General features: G+C 47.5%; 1 protein-coding gene across 1 annotated transcript; it reads right to left on the bottom strand.

The window, feature by feature from the left end:
* Positions 1 to 18,393: 18,393 nt before the first annotated feature.
* Positions 18,394 to 20,434, bottom strand: LOC123439129 (probable serine/threonine-protein kinase PBL7). The gene has a single exon (XM_045115878.1). It carries the CDS (start codon positions 20,125 to 20,127, stop codon positions 18,613 to 18,615), a length of 1,515 nt encoding a protein of 504 aa, XP_044971813.1. The 5' UTR covers positions 20,128 to 20,434; the 3' UTR covers positions 18,394 to 18,612.
* Between the last annotated feature and the right edge of the window lie 2,137 nt (positions 20,435 to 22,571).

Here is a 22,571-nt window from a genome sequence, read left to right on the forward strand (position 1 = left end):
GTTTGATCCCAGATTGTACTTTATTGCAGGACACAAATCAGTTTGATGTTGGGACCGTCGTCGCAAGGTTTTTTGCTGTAGGGGCAACTGTTGCCGAGCACACTTCGAGGTAAGAATCTTTCGTCTCATAAGGTTTATGTATATGCAAATCATGTAGCTAGCCAGTTGCGTTACCTATGCGTCTCCCGTTCGAAAGAGTTACATTATTTATAAATATGCAAGTTGCATATTTATAATCGTAACTCTTTCGAATTGTCCAGCGTTTTCCACGGACAGCCCGAGGATGTGTAGGCTGGCTTTGCTTTCATGCACTACTCCAATCCGACACAGAATTTCGACAATGTCTCCTCGATGTTCTCCGGATGCACATTCTCTCTGCTTATGTCGAGACGTGTATTTGGAGAACAGCGGGGAGGTGCTGCCGAAATTCTGTGTCGGATCGGAGTAGGGCATGAAAGCGAAGCCAGCCTACACATCCTCGAGTGGGATTAGGACCTATCCTTACCTATTAGGTAGTTTTGAGTTCATGCCATAAAACTTGAATAGTTGTAATTTGTTGAACTAATACTGGATGAAACAACTTGGTCAATGAAAAACACATCAGATGGAGGATCGTGAGTGGATGTATAGTGGACAGTTGAGTGGAGGGGGTGTGCTTCCAGAATGGGTTACAAAGACAAATCAGTTCTTCGAAGCAGCATTTGCCAGGCACACGGGACATGGTGGAGTTGTGTGCCCTTGCACCAGATGGTGGAGTTTGACGAGTTGGACATACCCTTGTACCACGTGTTGCTAGCCCTATCCCCTCCGCCCATTCCGAGGAGGAGTCGGAGGAGAGGGAGGAGGAGTTTGAGGAGGAGAGGGAGGAGCCAGTTTTGGAGGATAGGGAGGAGGTGGAAGAGGAGAGGGAGGAGGCGGAGGAGAGGGAGGAGGAGTTGGAGCAGAGGGAGGAGGAGTTTGAGGAGGAAGAGTATGCGGTGGAGGAATCAGCAAAGGACATGGAATGGCCGGTTCCTACGGAGACCAAAATCTGGTTGCGCAGGGTGTCCACTCTCCCTTCGCGACCATATCCACATAAGGGGATCATTGTTAAACCAGTCGGTGTGAAGTAAGTGCTTCTGTGGACTCTTAACTACGTCTTTACATTCAAGTTTTCTGCCGATACTAACTTACTTGCCTTTCCATTGTGCAGGGCCTTGGTGGTTATTCCACAAGGCATAATCCCGCCACGCCAGCCAAGCACCATCATTGGTTGTCTTTGTAGGCATTATTACCCTGGTCTGGTTTCGATAGGAGATGATGAGGAGGAGCCAACTTGGTCTTGGGAGCATTGGAAATGCGCTCCAGATACCAAAGACAAGTGGGGCAGGGAGTATCGCAATGCTGCAGAGCGGGTGGTTAACGATTTTTGGGTAAAGTTATTTCTTAATTTTCATAGTTATTTCTTTGCCAATATTCAAAACATTGCACCGATAACTGTCTTATGTGAATTGATGCACTTTGGTAGGAATTCTTTACTTGCGTTGAGGGTATGGAGGATGAAGCTAGTGATGTTGTGGAGGAGATTGCCAAGGAGATTGTCCAAGACATGACTTCCGAGGCTCGCGTCAATTCCGTGGTGAAGTATTTTGCACATGAACGCAAGATGCTTCTCCCAAGGCCGCTAGCCCGTAGAGTGCATCTTACCCGTTCCATGTACATGAAGGTAGTTTCCATCTAGTTGTGATTGCCTAGATTAAAACTACTTAGTTTCATTCGTAAGTTGGATATATTTGACATGTTTCAGGCGGTTCCTCCATGGTGCAACAACAAGATTCCTTGCTACCAGCAAATCATATCCAAGTGGATAAACCCAGAGTGGAGGGCCACACACACAGCTGCTTCGAAGCGACGTGCCTTGATGGGTGGTCCGGTACACCTTCAAGGCAACCTCAACCTCCACGCTTACGTGCAGAAGAAGGTAATAATATCATTCGACTAATGAACTTCTCAACTTGTGCCCTTATGGATATTATTGCTTCTATTGCAGAATAGGGAGAGAGGTGAGGGTGAAGAGCTGCTCAATACCTTCACGGGATTATGTCTCGCCCGTAAGTCAAAGAAACCGGAAGGCGGGTGGGTTAACCCAGGGGCTGGCTTGAGGATTAATACATATAGTGGGAAGTTCAAGGAGTGCAACGGGCCCGACTCTGATCCGGCCTCACAAGACATTGACATTTTAGTTTCCTTCAAGTCGGGAGAAGGCAAGAAGCGTGGCCGATTATATGTTGGTGACGGTTCCTTCCGTAAGAAGGACATTCCAAAACTCGCCCACATCCGTGCAACCACATCGAGCTCAGGTCCTGCTATTGAGCGTCGCCCACAGCCTGGGATGGACATGCTGCATCAATTCAATGTATGCTTTGCTTCACTAATCTTCTTCTGATTTCTTCTTTACATTGCAATGATGGTGAACTTGTTGTGCTCACATATTGTAGGCCCGCCTAGAGGAAGAAAGCAGGCTACGACAGGAAGAAACCAGGTTGCGGTTGGAGGCTCAGGCCAATGCCCTACTTCAACAGGAGCAAGCCATGAAAATGCAACAAGCCCTAATTCGGCAACAGGAATTCATGGCTAAACAACAGGCAGCCTTGCAGGAGACGTTTGCTCGGTTCAGTAATAATATGCAGAGTTCTATTTTGCCAGATCTTCCTCCTATTCCGCCTCTTCCTACTTTCAGCTCTGTAAGTATTCAACTTTTCAATCATGCATCTTACCATCTTACCGTCTCATGTTTGAAGTGTCCTCGGTTAGGAGAAGGCTCCAATAACTTTGTGGTTGCTGGATGTACACCTTCCCAAGCAGGCCCAACGACACGCGCTTTGGCTCAAGATGCTTTGACCTCCACGCCACAATGAGCACCCGAGGTAGTTGTCTATGCTTGTGTCTTGCCGTTGGTTGTGCCTCCACTCACAACTTGTGCATTGCTGCTTGTTGATCCTTATATTATTCATACTTCTTATATTATTCATACAAGCCCACAAGTGTTGATCCTTATATTATTCATATTTCTTAGGTTGTTGATGCTTGTTGAATCTTGTGCCTGACCAATCATTTGCAATTTAACTTTGGAAACTTATGCGTGTGGTAATGAATTTATAGGTTTGCATTGAGGATGTCGTCGATGGTTGGCATACATGCTGCGGTGGAAGCTCATTGCATATTTTAGGTTGAACTCATGCTTGGTGTGAACTTGGAACACATGATTTCGTTTGTGAACTCTTGTTGCATATGTAGGCATGTTGTTGTGAACCCTTGTTGAATATGTATGCATCTGTGGACTTCGAACTCATGATCCTTTCGTTTGTGAATTCTTGTTGCTGCTGTACGCATGCTTTTGTGATACTATATTGGATATGTATGCGTGTATGTACTCTAAACTTATTGTTTGGTGAACTCGTAATATATTGTAGTTGGATATATATGTTGTTGCTGCTCCCTGAATATATATATATATATATATATATATATGTTGTTGCTGCTCCCTGAATGTATATATATATATATGTATGATGTAAGGTGCGTGTTCCACGTTGTGGCATTTGGTTTATAGGATAGCTGGTATATAAGCCGTGTGTCCCAGGGCTTGGAACTCGGTTTATAAGGCAGTTCGGCATATAAACCGTGTGTCCCAGGGCTTGGCACCCGGTTTATAGGGATGTAAACCATGTGTCCCAGGGCTTGGCACCCGGATTATAAGCATATATGGCGTGACCCTCGCCAATGGTGTGGCACCCGGTTTATAGTGCAGCTCGGCTAATATGTAAAATTGTATAAATCGTGTGCACTGTTGGCACTCGGTTTATATATAAACTGTGCGCGCGCATTTGGCACTCGGTTTATATATAAACCGTGCGACGGTTGGCACTCGGTTTATATATAAACCGTGCGACCGCAGGCACTCGGATTATATATAAACCGTGTAAACTATGGCCTTCGGTTTATATAAACGATGATGTGGCTTGCCGTTAGGGTCGGGATGCCGTCAGGTATAAACCGGGTGCCTGGTGGCACATGGCTTACAGTGCACTGCTCGGTTTATAGATAAACCGAGTGTTTCCGCTATGGCTCTCGGCTTACATCTGATAGCCCGGTCCCCAGTAAACCGTGTGGTGTAAACCGGGGAAAACACTCGATTTATATATAAACCAAGTGTTTTCACGTATAAGGCAAGTGTTTCGGGCACTCGGTTTATAAGTTTTTTCCTGTAGTGCATCCACCACAACAGAACAAGAAAAATGCCTCAGACTTTGATGCTTTTCAGCCAATAGTAGCAGCTTTTCAATTAGTTAGCAATACAAACAACAGTTTTTCAATTAGTTAGCAATACACATGTTGCACATACATTAGAAAATAGCATTGTATATGTACTGAATAAGCAACATCGTAGATAAGCTATCATGTATACTTCCATTGCTGCACAATATTGCTACGACGAACAGTAGCACCGGTATTATTATGCCTATGCGCCAGTTTATTGCGCAATCGAAAGGACTACTCAACACGCTAACACTGTCGTGCTTTACGCATAACGTGTGAGCGTGAGCTTGGCCAGGGGACGACTCGTGCCGTCTTTGTCTGTAGAGGTGAGCCCTACCTAAAATATGAGGAACGTAGACCAAATGGAAAATAGTAATGTGTATGTTTTGTTTGTGATATGAGTTCAATAATTTGCATTCCAGTGCAAGTTTTGATTCTAGTGCCATAGGTTTAATAGTTTGCATTTTTTTCCTCGGTGAGTTTGGATTCAATAGTGCCATAGGTTCAATAACTTGCATTATTGCAGTGTAAGTTGCAAGTTTGGACAGACTTAGTCTCTCAAGCGAGTACCCCCATATTTAAATTAAGATTCCCCATAGAATAGAAAACCTATCAACCAGCTGCACTTGTACTACGATCGACTACTTCTGGTTGCAAATCAGCTAGTAGTCAGCTAGTAACAATAGAGGGGGAGAGGGGAGGTGGTTGGTGAGGGAAAACGCGGGCTGAAATGTCTCCCCATCAATTGCTTCCGCTTATATCCAGGGCACCACAACGGTGAGGGGGAAACCCGCAAATACGCGGGTTGGGGCTGAGATTTTGCCGCACTTCCCAATTTTTTTTACGGGCCGGGGCGGGATGCGGGGTCTGATCGTGCAGGTTTTTTCGCAACTGTTGCGCCCATCTGATACTTCCACCACACATCAGTGTCATTGGATTGCCGCGTGCCAAGAAATACCTTCAAGAAGGACTACAACGACGAGGACGCTGCTGCCTGGACAAGTCCTAGGATTTCTCCCGGCACACGGAGGGGAGTGGGGGAGAGGTACATTCGACACCTTTCAGGAAGGGAGGGGGCGTCCGCACGCGTCACCGCACCAGTGTCGGCCAGATCCGACATATATTTCTCCCGATCCCTCGCACCCACCGCTCGGAATCAATCCTTAGCTCCATGATGCCAACCACCCACCAACATGCGCCACCACAGTCACGAGGACACCACCGCCGTCTCACCACAGCATGTTGGGGAACGTCGCATGGGAAACAAAAATTTTCCTACGCGCACGAAGACCTATCATGGTGATGTCCATCTACGAGAGGGGATGAGTGATCTACGTACCCTCGTAGACCGTACAGCAGAAGCGTTAGAGAACGCGGTTGATGCAGTGGAACGTTCTCACGTCCCTCGATCCGCCCCGCGAACAATCCCGCGATCAGTCCCACGATCTAGTACCGAACGGACGGCACCTCCGCGTTCAGCACACGTACAGCTCGACGATGATCTCGGCCTTCTTGATCCAGCAAGAGAGACGGAGAGGTAGAAGAGTTCTCCGGCAGCGTGACGGCGCTCCGGAGGTTGGTGATGACCTTGTCTCAGCAGGGCTCTGCCCGAGCTCCGCAGAAACACGATCTAGAGGAAAAACCGTGGAGGTATGTGGTCGGGCTGCCGTGGAAAAGTCGTCTCAAATCAGCCCCAAAACCTCCGTATATATAGGTGGGAGGGAGGGGACCTTGCCTTGGGGCTCAAGGAGCCCCAAGGGGGTCGGCCGAGTCCAAGGGGGAGGACTCCCCCCCCCCCCCAAACCGAGTTGGACTAGGTTTGGTGGGAGGGAGTCCCCCTTCCTTCCCACCTCCTCCTTTTTTTTTCTTTCTCTCTTGATTTTCTTCTCCTTGGCGCAGAGAGCCTTTTGGGTTGTCCCACCAGCCCACTAAGGGCTGGTGTGCCACCCTCAAGGCCTATGGGCTTCCCCGGGGTGGGTTGCCCCCCCCCCCCCCGGTGAACTCCCGGAACCCATTCGTCATTCCCGGTACATTCCCGGTAACTCCGAAAACCTTCCGGTAATCAAATGAGGTCATCCTATATATCAATCTTCATTTCCGGACCATTCCGGAAACCCTCGTGACGTCCGTGATCTCATCCGGGACTCCGAACAACATTCGGTAACCAACCATATAACTCAAATACGCATAAAACAACGTCGAACCTTAAGTGTGCAGACCCTGCGGGTTCGAGAACTATGTAGACATGACCCGAGAGACTCCTCGGTCAATATCCAATAGCGGGACCTGGATGCCCATATTGGATCCTACATATTCTACGAAGATCTTATCGTTTGAACCTCAGTGTCAAGGATTCATATAATCCCGTATGTCATTCCCTTTGTCCTTCGGTATGTTACTTGCCCGAGATTCGATCGTCAGTATCCGCATACCTATTTCAATATCGTTTACTGGCAAGTCTCTTTCCTCGTTCCGTAATACAAGATCCTGCAACTTACACTAAGTTACATTGCTTGCAAGGTTTGTGTGTGATGTTGTATTACCGAGTGGGCCCCGAGATACCTCTCCGTCACACGGAGTGACAAATCCCAGTCTTGATCCATACTAACTCAACTAACACCTTCGGAGATACCTGTAGAGCACCTTTATAGTCACCCAGTTACGTTGCGACGTTTGATACACACAAAGCATTCCTCCGGTGTCAGTGAGTTATATGATCTTATGGTCATAGGAACAAATACTTGACACGCAGAAAACAGTAGCAACAAAATGACACAATCAACATGCTACGTCTATTAGTTTGGGTCTAGTCCATCACGTGATTCTCCTAATGACATGATCCAGTTATCAAGCAACAACACCTTGTTCATAACCAGAAGACACTGACTATCATCGATCAACTGGCTAGCCAACTAGAGGCATGCTAGGGACGGTGTTTTGTCTATGTATCCACACATGTAAATGAGTCTTCATTCAATACAATTATAGCATGGATAATAAACGATTATCTTGATACAGGAATTATAATAATAACTATATTTATTATTGCCTCTAGGGCATAATTCCAACACAGCAAACGTGCCGGGGCCGGCTGGACTCAGACACAACCACCGTAGACAGGGCCCGACAATACCACATCCGCGCGGGAGAGGACAACCACCACCGGCTCAAGCGGTAGCAGACCGGACGCATGAGCAAGGGCATGCCGGACCACATGCCCAATCGGGTCCAGATTGGGCCCGTTAAGCCCCTGCCGTTGCGCTGCAGCAGACGCAACACAGGAGCCGTCGCCCCCATCGCCTGTATCGCGCCAGACCAGCCGGAGTCGTCCCGTCGGAGACAAAACTGGCCCATCCCGACCCAGATGTAGGCTAGCATGGCGCTGCCAGCCAAGCCCCCCCCCGCCGCCCGAGCTGCCTCGGGGCACCACCCGTCGAGGACCACCGCCACTGGAGCACGCCGCCCGAGCCGGGAACTGTGACGGGAAAATGCAGGGGGCGCCACTGTCAGCCTCATGGCGCCGCGCGGGCAAGCGCCCGACCACGCCTGCAGACGGCAACGACGAGAGGAAGGGAGGGAGGAAAGGTTTGGCGACACGGGGAGGAAGGGGCCGCCCTGCTTGTCTCGCTTGGGGAGGCGACGCGGGGGATACGCGCGGGGGGGGGGGGGGGGCGACTTAGACCACGATAATGTTTATTGACATACAAATCTTCAAGTTGAAAGACATTACCAGATGCGAGGTATGAGAATGACAAATTTCAACCATGAATAGTGATATTACTATTTGGCATTATTCAACGACTGATCTTGTCTTTTTATAGCTCACAACTTATAAAGTGTTTTAATTTAAAACTTTTGTGGCAATAAAACATCATTCTCTTAACATCCCGTATTTTTTTTAGATATTTTAGAAATTACAAAACATTTTTTTTCTCATTTGATTTTCATCGGTTTTGATTGAATGTTGGTTTTCGTATGATATGCTCCCTATATGGAGTGGTGTGTGAAACCACTCAGTCATGGTGGTTTATGCAGAGGGAGTGAGTGGTATAGATCGTCGCTATGAGCTTGCCGACTATTTGGGTCATCTCCGGTCATCGGTACCGATCGATAACGAACAAAGTCACGCGAACACACCGCAAAAGAGTATTACATCGGATAGCTCTCTATGAAGATCATGGAGAATATGGTATTGAAGATCAAAGAGAGAGAAGAATAGCTACTAGCTATGAACCCGTAGGTCTGTGGTAAACTACTCACGCGTCATCGGAGGGGCAATGCAGTTGATGTAGATGCACTCCGTGATCGAATCCCCCTCCGACAGATTACCGGAAAAGGCTCCTAGATTGGATCTCACGGAAACAGAGGTTTCCGCCGACGGAAAAGTATTTTTTTGGTGTCTCATCGATAATGGTGAAATATTTGGGAATTTATAGGACGAAGATTATGGTTAGGAAACCTGCAGGGGGGCTACAAGCCAGTGCCCCCCTAGGGCACACCCGGCAGGCTTGTGGCCTCCCGGCAGGTGTCCTGCCCCCCTCTCCAAGCCTGACAGGTTTCTTCTGGTCCAAGAAAAATCATTCTGGAGATTTTATTCTGTTTGGACTGTGTTTAATATTCTGTATCTGCAATATCCAAAAAACAAGGAAAAACAGAAACTGGCACTAGGCTCTAGATTAATATGTAGTCCCAAAAATAATATAAAATAGCATATTAAGGCATATAAAACATCTAAAACAGATAATATAATAGCATGGAACAATAAAAAATTATAGATACGTTGGAGACGTATCAGCGCTGAACAACCTGGTCCTTAGTCATGATTCCACGGGTCACCCGAACAACACCTGTTCGGGAACTCTCCAGAGTTAGTGTAGTCGAAGTAGATCTAGAAGACTCAAAGAACATAAGCTTCGGGCAGCAAGCCCCATAAATAGTAACCACTGGCTTCGGCCCGAGGAGTAAGGGACACTCTCCCGTCTCATGCATCTCCTTAAGACAAATGTCACATAACTCAACCAAGCACTCAGCCACAAAATGCCCCTGTCCTCTACATCCGTAGCAGGTCATCTTTTCTTTTTTCCGAGACCACTTTGTAGCTCTCTCACCACCAGACTTATCACTAGCTTCATCCGACACCACTTCCCGAATAGCAGCTGCCTTGATAGTAGGCACTTTCACCCCCGCGAGAGCACGAACCGCCTCCATGGCTATTCCCGTCAGAGATGCAGAACTAGTGGCCGCACCATCAGTGTTTGCGGTCGACCCCGTCCCAGCCTCAGCATCCTCTAGTGACGGGAGAGGATCGGTCCTAGCTAGGTGGATCCCGACGCGGATATGTCCGTCTCCCACCCCCGTGCCTACCATGATTCGGGCGCTGCACCGGGCGCTGGCGATATAAAGGACCCTTTGCTCCCTCGACGAACGGGCCAGGAGGGCCATTGAATCCACAACCACCTCCGTCACCTCGGCCAACGCCGGTGGAAGAAGAACCACGGTGCACACCATCGCCTCCCCATGAGGCATTGAAGTTGTTGTTACCCCACTGTCAGCGATTGTAGTGATGTCCACCATCCGCCTGCGATGAGTAACCTTGGCCCGGACCAAAGTCCCCGCAGCCGTGGCCAGCCCCATGAGGTGGAGGTCGCTAGGTTTAGGCCCTAGCCGGCGGCCCCTTGGGCGGCAGCGACTGTCCATTCCCGCGTCCGGCCATGAGTGACACCCCCCCCCCCCCCCCCCCCCCCGGTATACCGAATCCTGGGAGCACACCCTGATCGCAACGAAGGGAAGCCAGGTCGAGCGAGAACCCTAGACGAAGGAGGCGTATGACTAGATACAACCTCGATGGATACATAGTCGGTTTCCAAAGAGCAATGCTACACGTACATGAGTTTTACGGGCTGAGCTAAGGTGAAATGTATTGATTGATGATCAAGATGAAGCGGGCCCCATCCCAAGAATCAGGGAGGAGATTAGTGAGGAGAAAGACCAGTCCGTAAAACTCCTATAAAAAGTCTCGGTACATGTAGCATTTTTGGCCAGAATCATCAGGTTGGGATCCACACTGGGCCAATTACCAAGTGCATCGCGAGCCCAACCCTGAATAATCCGCTACACGCCCACCTTGGCCCAGTAGCTCGGTCAATTGTTTCGCCTGCGCCTCCCGGATCTCCTTGATCGGGTCCGTCGCCGGCGGCACTGGTGGCCGATGTTTGTTCTTCCTTTGCATCACGTTCCAGGAAAATCAAGCAGTGTTAGTTTTGGAAGACATACCATGGAAAGAGGTCCATGCCATGGCCGGATCACCGTTGCCGACGAACGACTCGTCAAGCCATCTCCACCCTGTCCGTCTTCATCAGGCCCTGCCTCGTCGGATAGTCTTGCGGGATCACCGTATCCACCAGTACAGCCACGTCGTCCTCCGAATACCCCATATCAAAAGCTTCCCAGATCGTATCTGATGGAGTTGGCGACGCTACCTCCCGCAATACGGCGGTCGGCAACTCGTCGTCCTCATCTTCATTATCTCCGGCGCCCTCCGCTAATGCCCAGAACTGGCCACCAACTTGCCGGTGGCCGTCGGCCTCGGTAGTGGGAGGACCGGCCCTAGTCATTCTTCCCGTCCAGACTACCAATGTTCTCCCCAAATCACAATCACAGAAGCTGTTAGCCGGTTAATTGCACACTAACTAGTGGTGGTGTATAGTACTTCCATAGTTGTAGCCTTCATTCCTAGGTTTAACAAATTTAGCCTTTTCAACTTGCCAAGAGAGGTTGGGATATATATAGTACCCTCTAAATGGTTACCGTTGAGAAAAAGTGCCTAAATAGTACCCTCTTTGGAGAGAAAAGATATCACATGCTTGGATTGAAAACATAGACCACAATCGAGTCCATTTGCCATCTGGAGGCATCGACGAAGGACACATGTACCTAGCAAACACGTGGCAAGGTCACTTCAGGTATCTTGGCGAAAAGAAAAAAAGGTTCACTTCTTGTAGGAGGGACATGTAGTGACGCAGGTGGTCACCTTTGTCGCCGCCGGGAATGAAGCATATTTCTATGGTGCCTCATCCACCAGCTCCGGAGCACACTACTTGTAGTAGGTAGTGTAGTTGTTTCACAACATTCGAAATCCTTCCATCCTTATAGCCTAGGGGTGGGTGGCGAGAGGAACAAGAAAATGGTACGGTAGCTTGCTTGGTGTGTTGCTTTGGTACGATGGAAGCATTGGATTGGAGTAGGAAGTGGCTAGATAGCTAGCTTTTATAGAGATGAAAAGCACACAACTTACATTTCTGCTCACACATATACATGTGATATCTTTATTATAATACCATATATAATTGTTATGAACCTTAAATATCATGCTACCCGACACGTTATGCTGCCAAAGTCTCCAACTAATTTTTTCATGACTTGTCAAAATTTTAATCTTGTTTGTAAGGAAACTAAAGCTTCAGAGCCTTGACTGCGAAAATGATACTCTCTTGTTTGTAAGGGAACAAATTAATGCTTTAGGGCGTATGCCGTTGGCAAAAATTTAGAAATGCTAGACATATAAAGAGTTATATAAGGTTACACGTTGATTAGGATTCTTTCTTTCTAACTAACCACTTTCATCCTAATTTTTAAGGGGGTGGGCCCTCATTCCCCTTAATCTCCAATCAAAATTCACCTCTTTGTAAAGTCTATGTAAACTTATGTATGTGTAGCATTGCTGCAAGAAATTTTAAAAGGATTCCAATTAATATGCATTTTTTTTACTTCTAGTGTTTACTGCCTTGATGGATGATGAATGAATCGGAAGTTTATAAAAGAAAGAAAAAAATACTCTTTGCAAAACGAACGAACGAACGAATTTGCTTGCAAGAGGAAAAGAAAAAAGAGAAACATAAAAACCGTGGGCCAGACTGCTGAAACCGCTCTGTGGTTGTGGTTTAATCTTTAATAATGCCGAGAGAAGGGCTTTGCAAGGTCGTGCATGGATTGTCGGACGAGCTTGACTTTGACAATTCCTCGGGTCGTCGCCGAACACGGTGCAGAGAGAGCGATGGACCACGACAATGGCGCGGAGGCCACGTCGCTACGTGCTACCATTTCCACAAGGGTACACCTCGATCGAGCTCCAGCGCACGCACATAAAAAATCCTATCCTCTTCCTTCTACTACTACTAGCAGCTTAGCCTTAGCAGGTAGGGGAACATACTCATAATCGTAGTGCATGCACCATTGATCGAGTGATTGATCATGGCGTTGACGTTGGTGGGGAGTGCGGCCGCGGTGACACAGCTCATCGAGCAGGCCACCGGGCTCATCTGCAAGATCATTCAGGCGGTGGAGACGGCACGGCAGAACGAGCTGGGTGCTGTCTAGCATGCGGGACGACCCCAAGCTGGTGCCGCCGCTGGAGGACCTGAACAAGACACTCAAGGAGGCGCACCAGCTGGTCCTCGACTGCCAGAAGCGGGGCATCGCCGACTTAGTCATCTGCAACACAGAGCATCTTCAACAGCCGCGCTTCGCGTCGCGCGCAAAAAACTTGTTTACCGCGCGCACTTCGGATGGTTTAGCGCGGCCGTCAGTGCTGGCTCCAACAGCCGCGCTAAAATGCAGCGCGCGCCGCTCCAGCAGCGCGCAAAAAATGCAACACGCGTGATTCGTCGGGCATTTCACATATATGGAATTTTGGACACAAATTGAGTTTGAAACATTCATCAAAATGCAATGAACATGTGAAATTTGACACAAACAAGTTGATGAATAAAAGTTCATGCCCACAAATTCATCCAACCAAGTTCAAAATGTAAACTAAAGTTCAAGACACAAATGAAAGACACATCAATCCTCTTCCTCGTTTTCGTCGACCTCATCTTCCGAAGAAGATTCTTCTGTCTCCGAAGATGAATCTGCCTCCCTCACCTCATCACGCACGGCATCACGTGAAGCTCCGACGGTGTTGGCAAGATCTTCAACGACATCTTCATGAGAATGTGTGTGAGGACAACATCTAGTTTTAATAAAGTGTGTGACTAGATCTCTGTCCAAGTCTCAGCTAAGTGACAGAATATATTAAAAAAATAAGAAAGAAAAAACTAAAAGAATATTTTACATGAAAATCCATGCAAGATCGCAGGAATATATCACTGACAAAACTAGTAGTTCATCGGGTGGTGTATTTCACACGTTACTAACAAGACTGGTAGTTCAAGGCATATTTGAGATGGTCCACAAATTTACCAATTGATATCTAAAGCAAGTCGATTTAAAATTGTGCTTGTCTTGGAATGGCGACCTACAACTACAAGCGCCTCCGGACGGGCCATGAATTGGGTGGTTTGTGCCCGAACGCGTTCCCGATGAGCTGCGTCACCGCCACCGCATGCCGCACAACCGCAAGTGTTCCCTGCTACCAAAGTGTTCCCCCGGTATTAGTAGCTGATCAGCAACCAGAAGAAGTCGTAGACTCGTAGTACAAGTGGAGCTAGTTGCTAGGTTTTCTATGGGAAATCTTAATCTTATTATATGGAGCTACTCGATTCAAAGACTAAGTCTGCCCCAACTCCCAGCTTCCAACTAATTACACTGGAATAATAATGCAAATTATTGAACCTATGGCACTATAGAATTCAAACTGACACTGGAATAATTCAAACTATTGAACCTATGTCACTAACTAGAATCCAAACTTGAACTGGAACGCAATTATTGAACTAATGAAACAAAACTTATAGTTTACTCTCTCTCTGTATCATAATCCTTAGGTTTGTGTCAATGCAAGTCTCTTAACATGGTTTTATAGGCATTTTATTTATGTGACACTGTATTTAATGAAAACATATAGTGAAATTGTATCTTAGCTAACATACAACCTTGACACGTGGTCATAGACAAAAAAAGATACAAATTATTCACATGCCTGCATAAGCCACAAACTACTAAATTCACATACAACACATAATCTACAATGCATTGTACTAATTATTTCTTATATTTTTATTACACATATGATTACGTGGTAAAAGACGATGCATTGACAAAGTCTTTATTATCGAAAGACTTATACTAATTCTCTCCCATAAGAAATATATAGGTATATAGATGGAGCAGTTTCTTACATTTGGTCTACGTCCCCGTGTTTTGGGCAGCGCTCACCTCTAGTGACAAAGACGGCACGCGTCGTCCCTGGCCTAGCCCACGCACACACATTCTGCAAGACCGTGTTGAGTACTCCCTTGGATTGTGCAATATACTTGCGCATGCATGTACTCGTGAATAAAGATTTTTTTTCAAAAAGACCCCTAGCCGAGTTAATTCGTCGAAAAGAATCACCTGCGGGTGAAATTAGCAGAAAAGACCCACACCCACCGTGACGGAAGGCGCGCCCGGCGATGCGTGTCACCTGCCGTCACCAGGCAAGGTGGCTGGGGCCTGCCGCCACGGCACGAGACGACCGGCTGGCTTTTCTGTTTCATCTTACGTTGCGACGGAACGGGCCGCATATGGCAGGCCCTGCCGTCACCGCGCGAGGCGACCGGTACTGTGCCTGAGTGTGCGCTGATGGCGCTGATTCCCACGCCTCTTTCTGTATTCACTGACGAAACAGTGGACGATTTTCCCGCCTAACTGTTTGCGCCCTTTTTGGCTCCAAAATTTCGCGTGTTCGCGCCTTTTTTCCTGCCTTCACATCCGCTTGAGCCTATAAAAGGAGGCACCGAAATACTCTTCGACATCGTCCAGCAGCACTTGAATACACCTGCGCCTCAATGTTTCACACTTCTTTCGTATTCAGTATGAGCTTGCCTTGTTCGGATCAAAGCATTAGGCCTTATGAGGAAGATCCACTCGTTGCTCCTTCACCGTACATCAGTCCTCCGGTATGCTTCAGTCATCAAGAATAAACATGTTGTAGATATTATTGTTAGCTTCATATATATATATTTCTATTTTTGTTGTAGTCTCCTCCTCCTCTGTGCATGTACTATCGTTGGATCGACACGGAAATGCTAGACTGGGCGATGACCGAGATTCGTGAAACAGGTCGTCGTGTATGGGCTAGTTTGAACATGGAAGAGCGTCGAGTGAAGGATGAAGCAGAGGCGAAAGCAGAGGAGAAAGCAGGGGAGAAGAGAGAGTCGGAAAATACTGTGTGCAGCAGAGGACTTTTCTTGATGAGATGATCTGGAAAAGCGAATAAGAGAAACTTCGACTGATTGAGGTTCACAGACAGTGACAGGAGGCCCGTGATGCTGAGAGGGAGAGAAAGAAAGAAAAGGCTCGTGTGGCCAAGGCAGCAGAAGAAGCTGGTGATGGAAAAAAAAAATATACACGCTGGACTCAGTAGATTTATTTTATTGTTTCTTAATTTCTGTCAGTTGTATCTTAATTTCTGCAAGTTGTATCTTAATTTCAACAAGTTGTATCTTCATTTGAGCAATGTGTATCTTAATTTCAGCTACGTGTATCTTCATTTTAACATGTTAATTTCAACAAGTTGCCTCGGTTTCCCGCCATTTCTTTTCCGCCTCGCTTTGCCGCCATTTTTTTCCCGCCTATAGCTTTCCCGTCATTTCTTTCCCGCCTCGCTTTCCCGTCATTTCTTTCCCGCCTCGCTTTCCCGCTATTTATTTCCCGCCTCGCTTTCTCACCATTAATTTCTCGTCTCGCTCTCCGGCACCTATAAAACCCCCTCCACATCAAGGTGGGTAAGGAGCGTCCTTAAAATGTCTCGTTATCCTTTCGATCATAGTTTTTACAGTGGTATGTCCGAGTGTCTTCTGCGCTTAGCTACCAATTTCAAGATAGACAATAGAATAGTTTTATGGGATGAACTCATCAGTAGTGACACGCTACTGAATGAGGTTGCTCGCGCATTAGCTAGGAAGGGGTGGCCTCCAAGGAAATATGAGGAGATACGGAAAGAACTTCTGTGGTTGAATGAAAGATGGAAGAAGAAACGCCAAAACATACGCGGTGGAGTAAAACATCCCTTTTATGGATTGACGATTGATGATAGCGAGGACGAAGACGATATCTTCATGCCGAGTACCAAGGCCAATATTGTTGGATCGTCGAAGGACAAGAGCGCAACATCGACGACGGCCAAGAGTAGCGCTTCGTCGAAGGGCCAGAGCTCTGCATCGTCGAAGGATGACGACGAATTTATGTAGTTTTTGTATGAGCTCTGCATCTTAACGTATCTTATTTTATGTATCTTATGTATTTTTTCCTGCTGGCAAAAGGTTTAAAATACATATTGCATGCATATTCATACCACCAGTCATATTTCTACGGGGTTGATAAATTATCACATAAACAAAAATATTACACACGCGTCTTGCATGTAAAATATAATAATACTAATGGAGTTAACATATTATTACATGTTTAACAAAAATGCTAGTTACACAGACATTTTTTTGGCTGCTTTCTAAATACCAGTTGCATGCATGAACAAATCACCAGTAATATATGAACAGAGTCAATCTATTATCACATGAACACAAATATCTAACGTGTATAGCCATAAAAATTAATGTATTGCAAATTTGAGACCTTGATCTTCAACTTAGTAGTTCATATCACATGACAAAATCGTACTCCTGAAGCTCTAAATTATTCCAAAAAAGTGATAATACACTCCCTAAAACAAAAGAAAACACATACTTAGAAACTACTCAAACAAAATAAAAACATCATCCATGCAAACACGACCAACAGAAATGGACAACTCTTACCTTGATCTATCTTTTCGTCAACTACGACGTCTTCAAAATTCAATTTTAAATCGTCCTAAATCGCCACTTAAAATGTGTATGGAGTAGTTCTTGAAAGAAAGAGAAGACAGTGAGAAAGAGAAGCAGTGTGGGCTGAAGCAAGCAAGAGAAACGAGTGAGAGAGGAGGCAACGACATGAAAAGAGATTGAGAGAGGAGGCAGCGACGCATCTCCTTTATAAAGAAAAAAATTGTCACTGTTTCATCGGTGAGAGTTAGCGCCGTCAGCGTCGGAGTTAGCGCTGACGTGTACACCTACCGGCCGCCTCCTGCCGTGGCGGCAGGTCCCACCAGCTCGTCACCGTTCCGTCACGGCGCGGCTGAAATAGGAATGCCAGGCCGACCGCCTCGCGCCGTGGCGGCAGGCCCCAGCCGCCTCGCCTAGTGGCGGCAGGTGACACACGTCGCGTGGCGCTCTTGTCGTCACGGTGGATGAGGATCTTTTCTTCTAATTTCACACGTAAGTGGTCCTTTCCGACAAATTGATTCGACTGGGGTTTTTTTTAGACAAAAATTCGTGAATAACAACTGTGCTAGCAGTGTTGAGCGTGGCCATGTTGTGTGTAAGGCTCACGAGTCGGCTTGTGGGTGTAACCAGCATGGTAGCCGATGATGCTTGTCGTGGCTAACTGTTATCGGAATGCTGGTGTTCAAGATTAAAGATGAATTATTAATTCAAGGTTATAAAAAATAGATAATTATACATTTTGTCTTCAAACTTATCGGGCATGTAGATTCGTCCCTTGTCTTTTTTAATGTGTGTAATTTCCCCCTTATTTAGTGGCCAATGTCAGTCAGTCCTTTCTCCTCGTGACGTAGTTGGCAGAAGCGTCGTCATTGTCGCGTCCCTTTTTAAAGGTGTTGATTGATACCGGTGCTTCGGAGTCTAGGAGTTTGGCGGAAGATCTTCGGTTGACGCAACGGTCGCGAGTCTTCTTCGTTCTTGTTGATTCGCCGTGGTCGGCATTTGTTGCTTTTCTCTTTTGTTTTTTGAACGTGACTGTGATACTTCCGTCCCAGCATCTATCGTTGGTTGTATCAACGTTGTTTGCTTTGTAATACAAAGCGGGGTAAAACCCTTATTTAAAGAAGGGACATATAATATATGAGTTGCATGTGATGTCAATACTTTTTATGCATCATGTTTGATGCACGGTGTTGCATCATTTTATTATTATTATTTAGTCCAATGAATATAAAAACGTTTTATTAATATATATACACTATTCTTCTTGTATTTTAATATTTCATCCACGTGATTTTTGGAGGCGTCCTTAAGGATTATACAAAGGATATTTTTAAGATGAATGGTTAATTTACAAGAAGCTTTATATGATGGATTATTCAACAAAAAGCATTGTACAAGAGGATAGATTAGGGTTTATCTAACGTGTAGTCGCTTGCTTATCAAATTGAGATTTAGGAAAAAATATATATATATATGGAGCCATTTTTGTAGACTCGCTACTTTTTTTGATTGGTTTGGAAGAGCTTATCACGCTAGCTGCGTGATGTAGGCTCGCTACTTTAATTTTGAGTCAATCGATGCGTGCCCAAGACACTGGCTCATTGCTGCGAATCATCTGGAGCGCCGTCTGCAGGTTGGCCACGACGTGAGAGATGGGCAGCCGGTTCTGCCGGCCCGGCCACAGGCAGTGGCTCGCCGTGTGCGCCACGAGATCCAGCGCATCCAGCTGACGCCGCGTTGGCTGCGGCGACGGGCGGCCATCCAGCACCTCCCGCAGGTTTCCCATGCGTATGATCGGGAGCGCCGAGTCCACGAGGAGGCCGAGGGTCACCCCGTAGACGTCCGGCGGCCTCCCCGTCAGCGCCTCCAGCATCACCACCCCGAAGCTGTACACATCGCTGGCCGGGTTCACGCGGTTCGTGAGGTTGTACTCCGGGTCGATGTACCCGCGCGTGCCGACGACCTCCTCCACGAGCTGGCCGCCGGCGCCGTGCTCCTCGTCCTCACCCGCCGCTTGGAACACCGCTGAGCCGAAGCCGGACAGGCGCAGCGTCCAGTTGGCGTCCAGGAGGATGTTGGACGAGCTGACGTTGCGATGGATGACCACCGGATCCGCGCCGCGGTGCATGTAGTGGATGGCCCGTGCCACGGCCAGCAGCATCTCCACGCGGGTCTCCCAGTCCCAGGACCTCGTCACCGGCGACGCCGATGAGCAGCCGCCCAATTGCTGCAGCTGGTCCCTAAGCGTGCCTTTGCCCATATGCTCGTAGACCAGCATGCGGTACTCCTGCTCCGCGCACCAGCCGACGAGGCGCACGATGTGGTCGTGCCGGAGGCCGGAAAGGATGTTGCTCTCCGCCACGAACGCGTCCTCCACGCCATGCCGGCCGTGCTTTTCCAGCACCTTCACGGCCACCTCCGCCACCGTCACCGTGCCGTGGTGTTGGAACTGGAGACGTCCCATGTATACCCTCCCCGAGCTGCCGCGGCCGAGCTCGACGGCAAAGCTGGTCGCCGCTGCAATCTCCGACCCCGTGAGCGCCCTGGGGTTATCGAACGAGACCGAACTTACCTGCGACGGCGACTGCGACACCACCATCTGAGTTTGCAGGGAGCCAGAGCTGAAGCCTGGCGCCATGGCTATTGTCGAGGTGGGCACCCCGATGTCATTGGGAACGGGATGAAGGACTTGGTTGGAGTGTCGCCGGGCCATGCAGCTGCATAGGCTGAGGTTGAGGATGACGACGTCGGCCGCAATCCGCAGATTGATTTGGCTGAAGCAATCGGCGATGCGGCGGGACCCGAAGAACTGGCTGGCGGCGCCCCGGTTCCGGCAGGCGATGACCATGCGGTGTGCCTCCTCAAGCGTGTGGTTCACCACCTTGAGCGGCGGCGCCATCTCCTGGTACGGCGGCAGGTTATACACCACCCCGTGGACCGAGGACACGCGGCAGACGAGGTGGTCGCACTCCACCCTGTTCTGGCGAGCCGTCTCCACCGCCCGAATGATCTTGGCGATGAGCCCGGTCGCCTGCCCGATGAGCTGTGTCACCGCGGCCGCATCACCAATGACCGCCAACGCCATGACGACTCACTGACTGTACGTAGTGTACTGCGACTGCTACCTTCTCCGGCCCAGCTACTAGTAGTAGAAGAGACGGGAAATGGTAGCACACGCACGCGCGAGCGCGAAGCAACGCGGAAATGGCTCCGCGCCATTGTCTTGGTCCGTCGCTCCCTCTCTGCACCGTGTCGGCGATGACCCGACGTATCGTCATAGTCAAGCTCATCTAAGATCCATCCCCTCTCCACCCACACGTACGACACCGATAAGACTAGACCTCTCCCTCTGTCCGAAAATACTTACCCTAAACATGGATATAATGAATGTATCTACTCCCTCCGTTCCAAAATATAAGACCTTTTAGGTATTTCACTAGGAGACTACATACGGAACAAAATGAGTGAATCTATACTCTAAAATATGTCTATGTACATCCGTATGTAATTTATAATACAATTTCTAAAAGGTCTTATATTTAGGAACGGAGGCAGTATAACTGATACATTCATCACTTTTTTTTTTTGCGAATCGATACATTCATCACTTAAGATACTGGGATCCACAACCACACAACCGTCCCAACGGTTTGACTGTTTCTTTTTTGGAAAATCTAATGGGCTTCGTACGCACACATGATCTCCCGTGCAGCGGCCGCGTGCATGTGTTATACTAGCTATTTGTATTTTAAAAATGATTTATCTTTTAAATCGTTATCCCAATTAATGATCCACTTTCATCGCTGACTTTATCGCGACGAGATCTTCAAAACTAGATTCCATGTTAACATGTTTCGATAATTTTTGTTTTCGTCGGTACTTACCAGATTATTATGACTTGCTTGTCATATTATTTGTTATATAGTTCTCACATTAAATTAACTTGCTTATCACATTCATGAATGAGTAAAAAACTTGATTCATTATACTTGTGCTGATTCAAGCATTTGCTTTTTTGTTATTAGTGCTTTAATACCCACTTTTTACCTTCACAGAACACTGTAATACTTAAAAAGTATAAAATTATTGTCACGGTAACTATGTATAATTTTTGTGACAACTGTACATCCGTAAGATGACAACTATGATGACATAAATATGGTAACTAGGAACGATGAAAAAAAAATCAACGAAACATGTCAATATGGGATCTTATTTTGAAGGTTTTGTCGAGACGAACCTAACGGTGAAGGCGAATCTCCAATCAAATTATTAATTTGTGAGATAAAATATTTTTAAGATTGACAATAAATATGCATAAGATGTTGACTAGGACTGGAAAATGTTCTGCATGCATGCGCTCGCAAAATGCTCCTTTTCGTCATTCAGATGCATGCAACAGTACAAGTTTTTGCCGTTAGTACATTCCTGAACCTAAGTGCTGTACTTGTATAATTTTTTAATCCCGACACATGCGCTTAAACGTGATTTGCGCCATGATCAGCTAGCCGCCGCACGGGAAGGCAGCCGTGCGGCGCCGCTACTTAGCGAGCTCCTTCTTTTTTCTTTTTCTCTCCCAACAAATCGTTAGTTTGTTAAGCAATTTTTTATCAGTTTTAAAATTTTAATAAAAAATTAAGGCTTTCGGCCGGAGCAGAAAATCGCATTAGCCCTGGGTCGAAATAAAATCAAGATCAATGCCACACATTGGTCCCGGTTCGAGCTGCCAGGGCCTCACGGTACAATAGTCCCGGTTCATGCCAAAACTCGGGACTAAAGATCCAGCGATTGACACATGGTGTGCCGCAAAGCATTAGTACCGGTTGGGGGCTAGAATGGAACTAGTGGTTAGTCTTCTGTCCCAGTTTGTCCACCAACCGAGACCAAAGAGATGCCTATATATATCCTCGCCCCTGCCGCTAGTGAAGGAAGTGTTGGACCTCTTTATATAGTGAGTTCTCCCCACTACTCTAAGCGTGTGTTGAGAAGAGAAAGGAGAGAACCACACCCGCGCTCGTTCGCCTCGCCTCGCCGGGCCGGACCGGGCTGGGCGGGGCGTACGTGCAACATGCGCGTGAATAGTCTGCAAAAATCCGGTCCGATGCCTTGTGGGGGCGCGGCTACCTTTTGCCGTTTTATTTTTTATGTCTTGGCAGACAAGTTAATTACTTGTCCGGTAAGTATACGACTTAGAAACCAAGTCGGTTTGAGACGTGATCGCGACACGGAACCGACCTTGGTCCTCCTATATATACAGCTTATCGGGGTCGGCCAAAGACACACCGAAAACCATCTAGGGTTTTGCCTCGTCTCACAACTTACGCCGCCATCGTAGTCTACCTCATCTCGAGCGCCGGCGTCCAACGACGAACGGGAGAGCAGGTCTCCGGAACCAGTCGCCTTTGCGATCCTGTACAGGAGAAGGTGAATTAGATGCGTCGTCCAACAACGCGTCTGCACCGTACACATCTGCTTCCTCTATAAACGTTCGGTACGTGCGTCGTGTTCCCGTTAGCCTGATGAACATGT

This window comes from Hordeum vulgare, chromosome 3H (genome assembly GCF_904849725.1).
Source record: "Hordeum vulgare subsp. vulgare chromosome 3H, MorexV3_pseudomolecules_assembly, whole genome shotgun sequence".
Lineage (NCBI taxonomy): Eukaryota > Viridiplantae > Streptophyta > Magnoliopsida > Poales > Poaceae > Hordeum > Hordeum vulgare.

Bases quoted from the DNA above. Each gene is read 5' to 3' on its own strand.
- LOC123439129 (XM_045115878.1), bottom strand. From the start codon at position 20,127: ATGGCGTTGGCGGTCATTGGTGATGCGGCCGCGGTGACACAGCTCATC.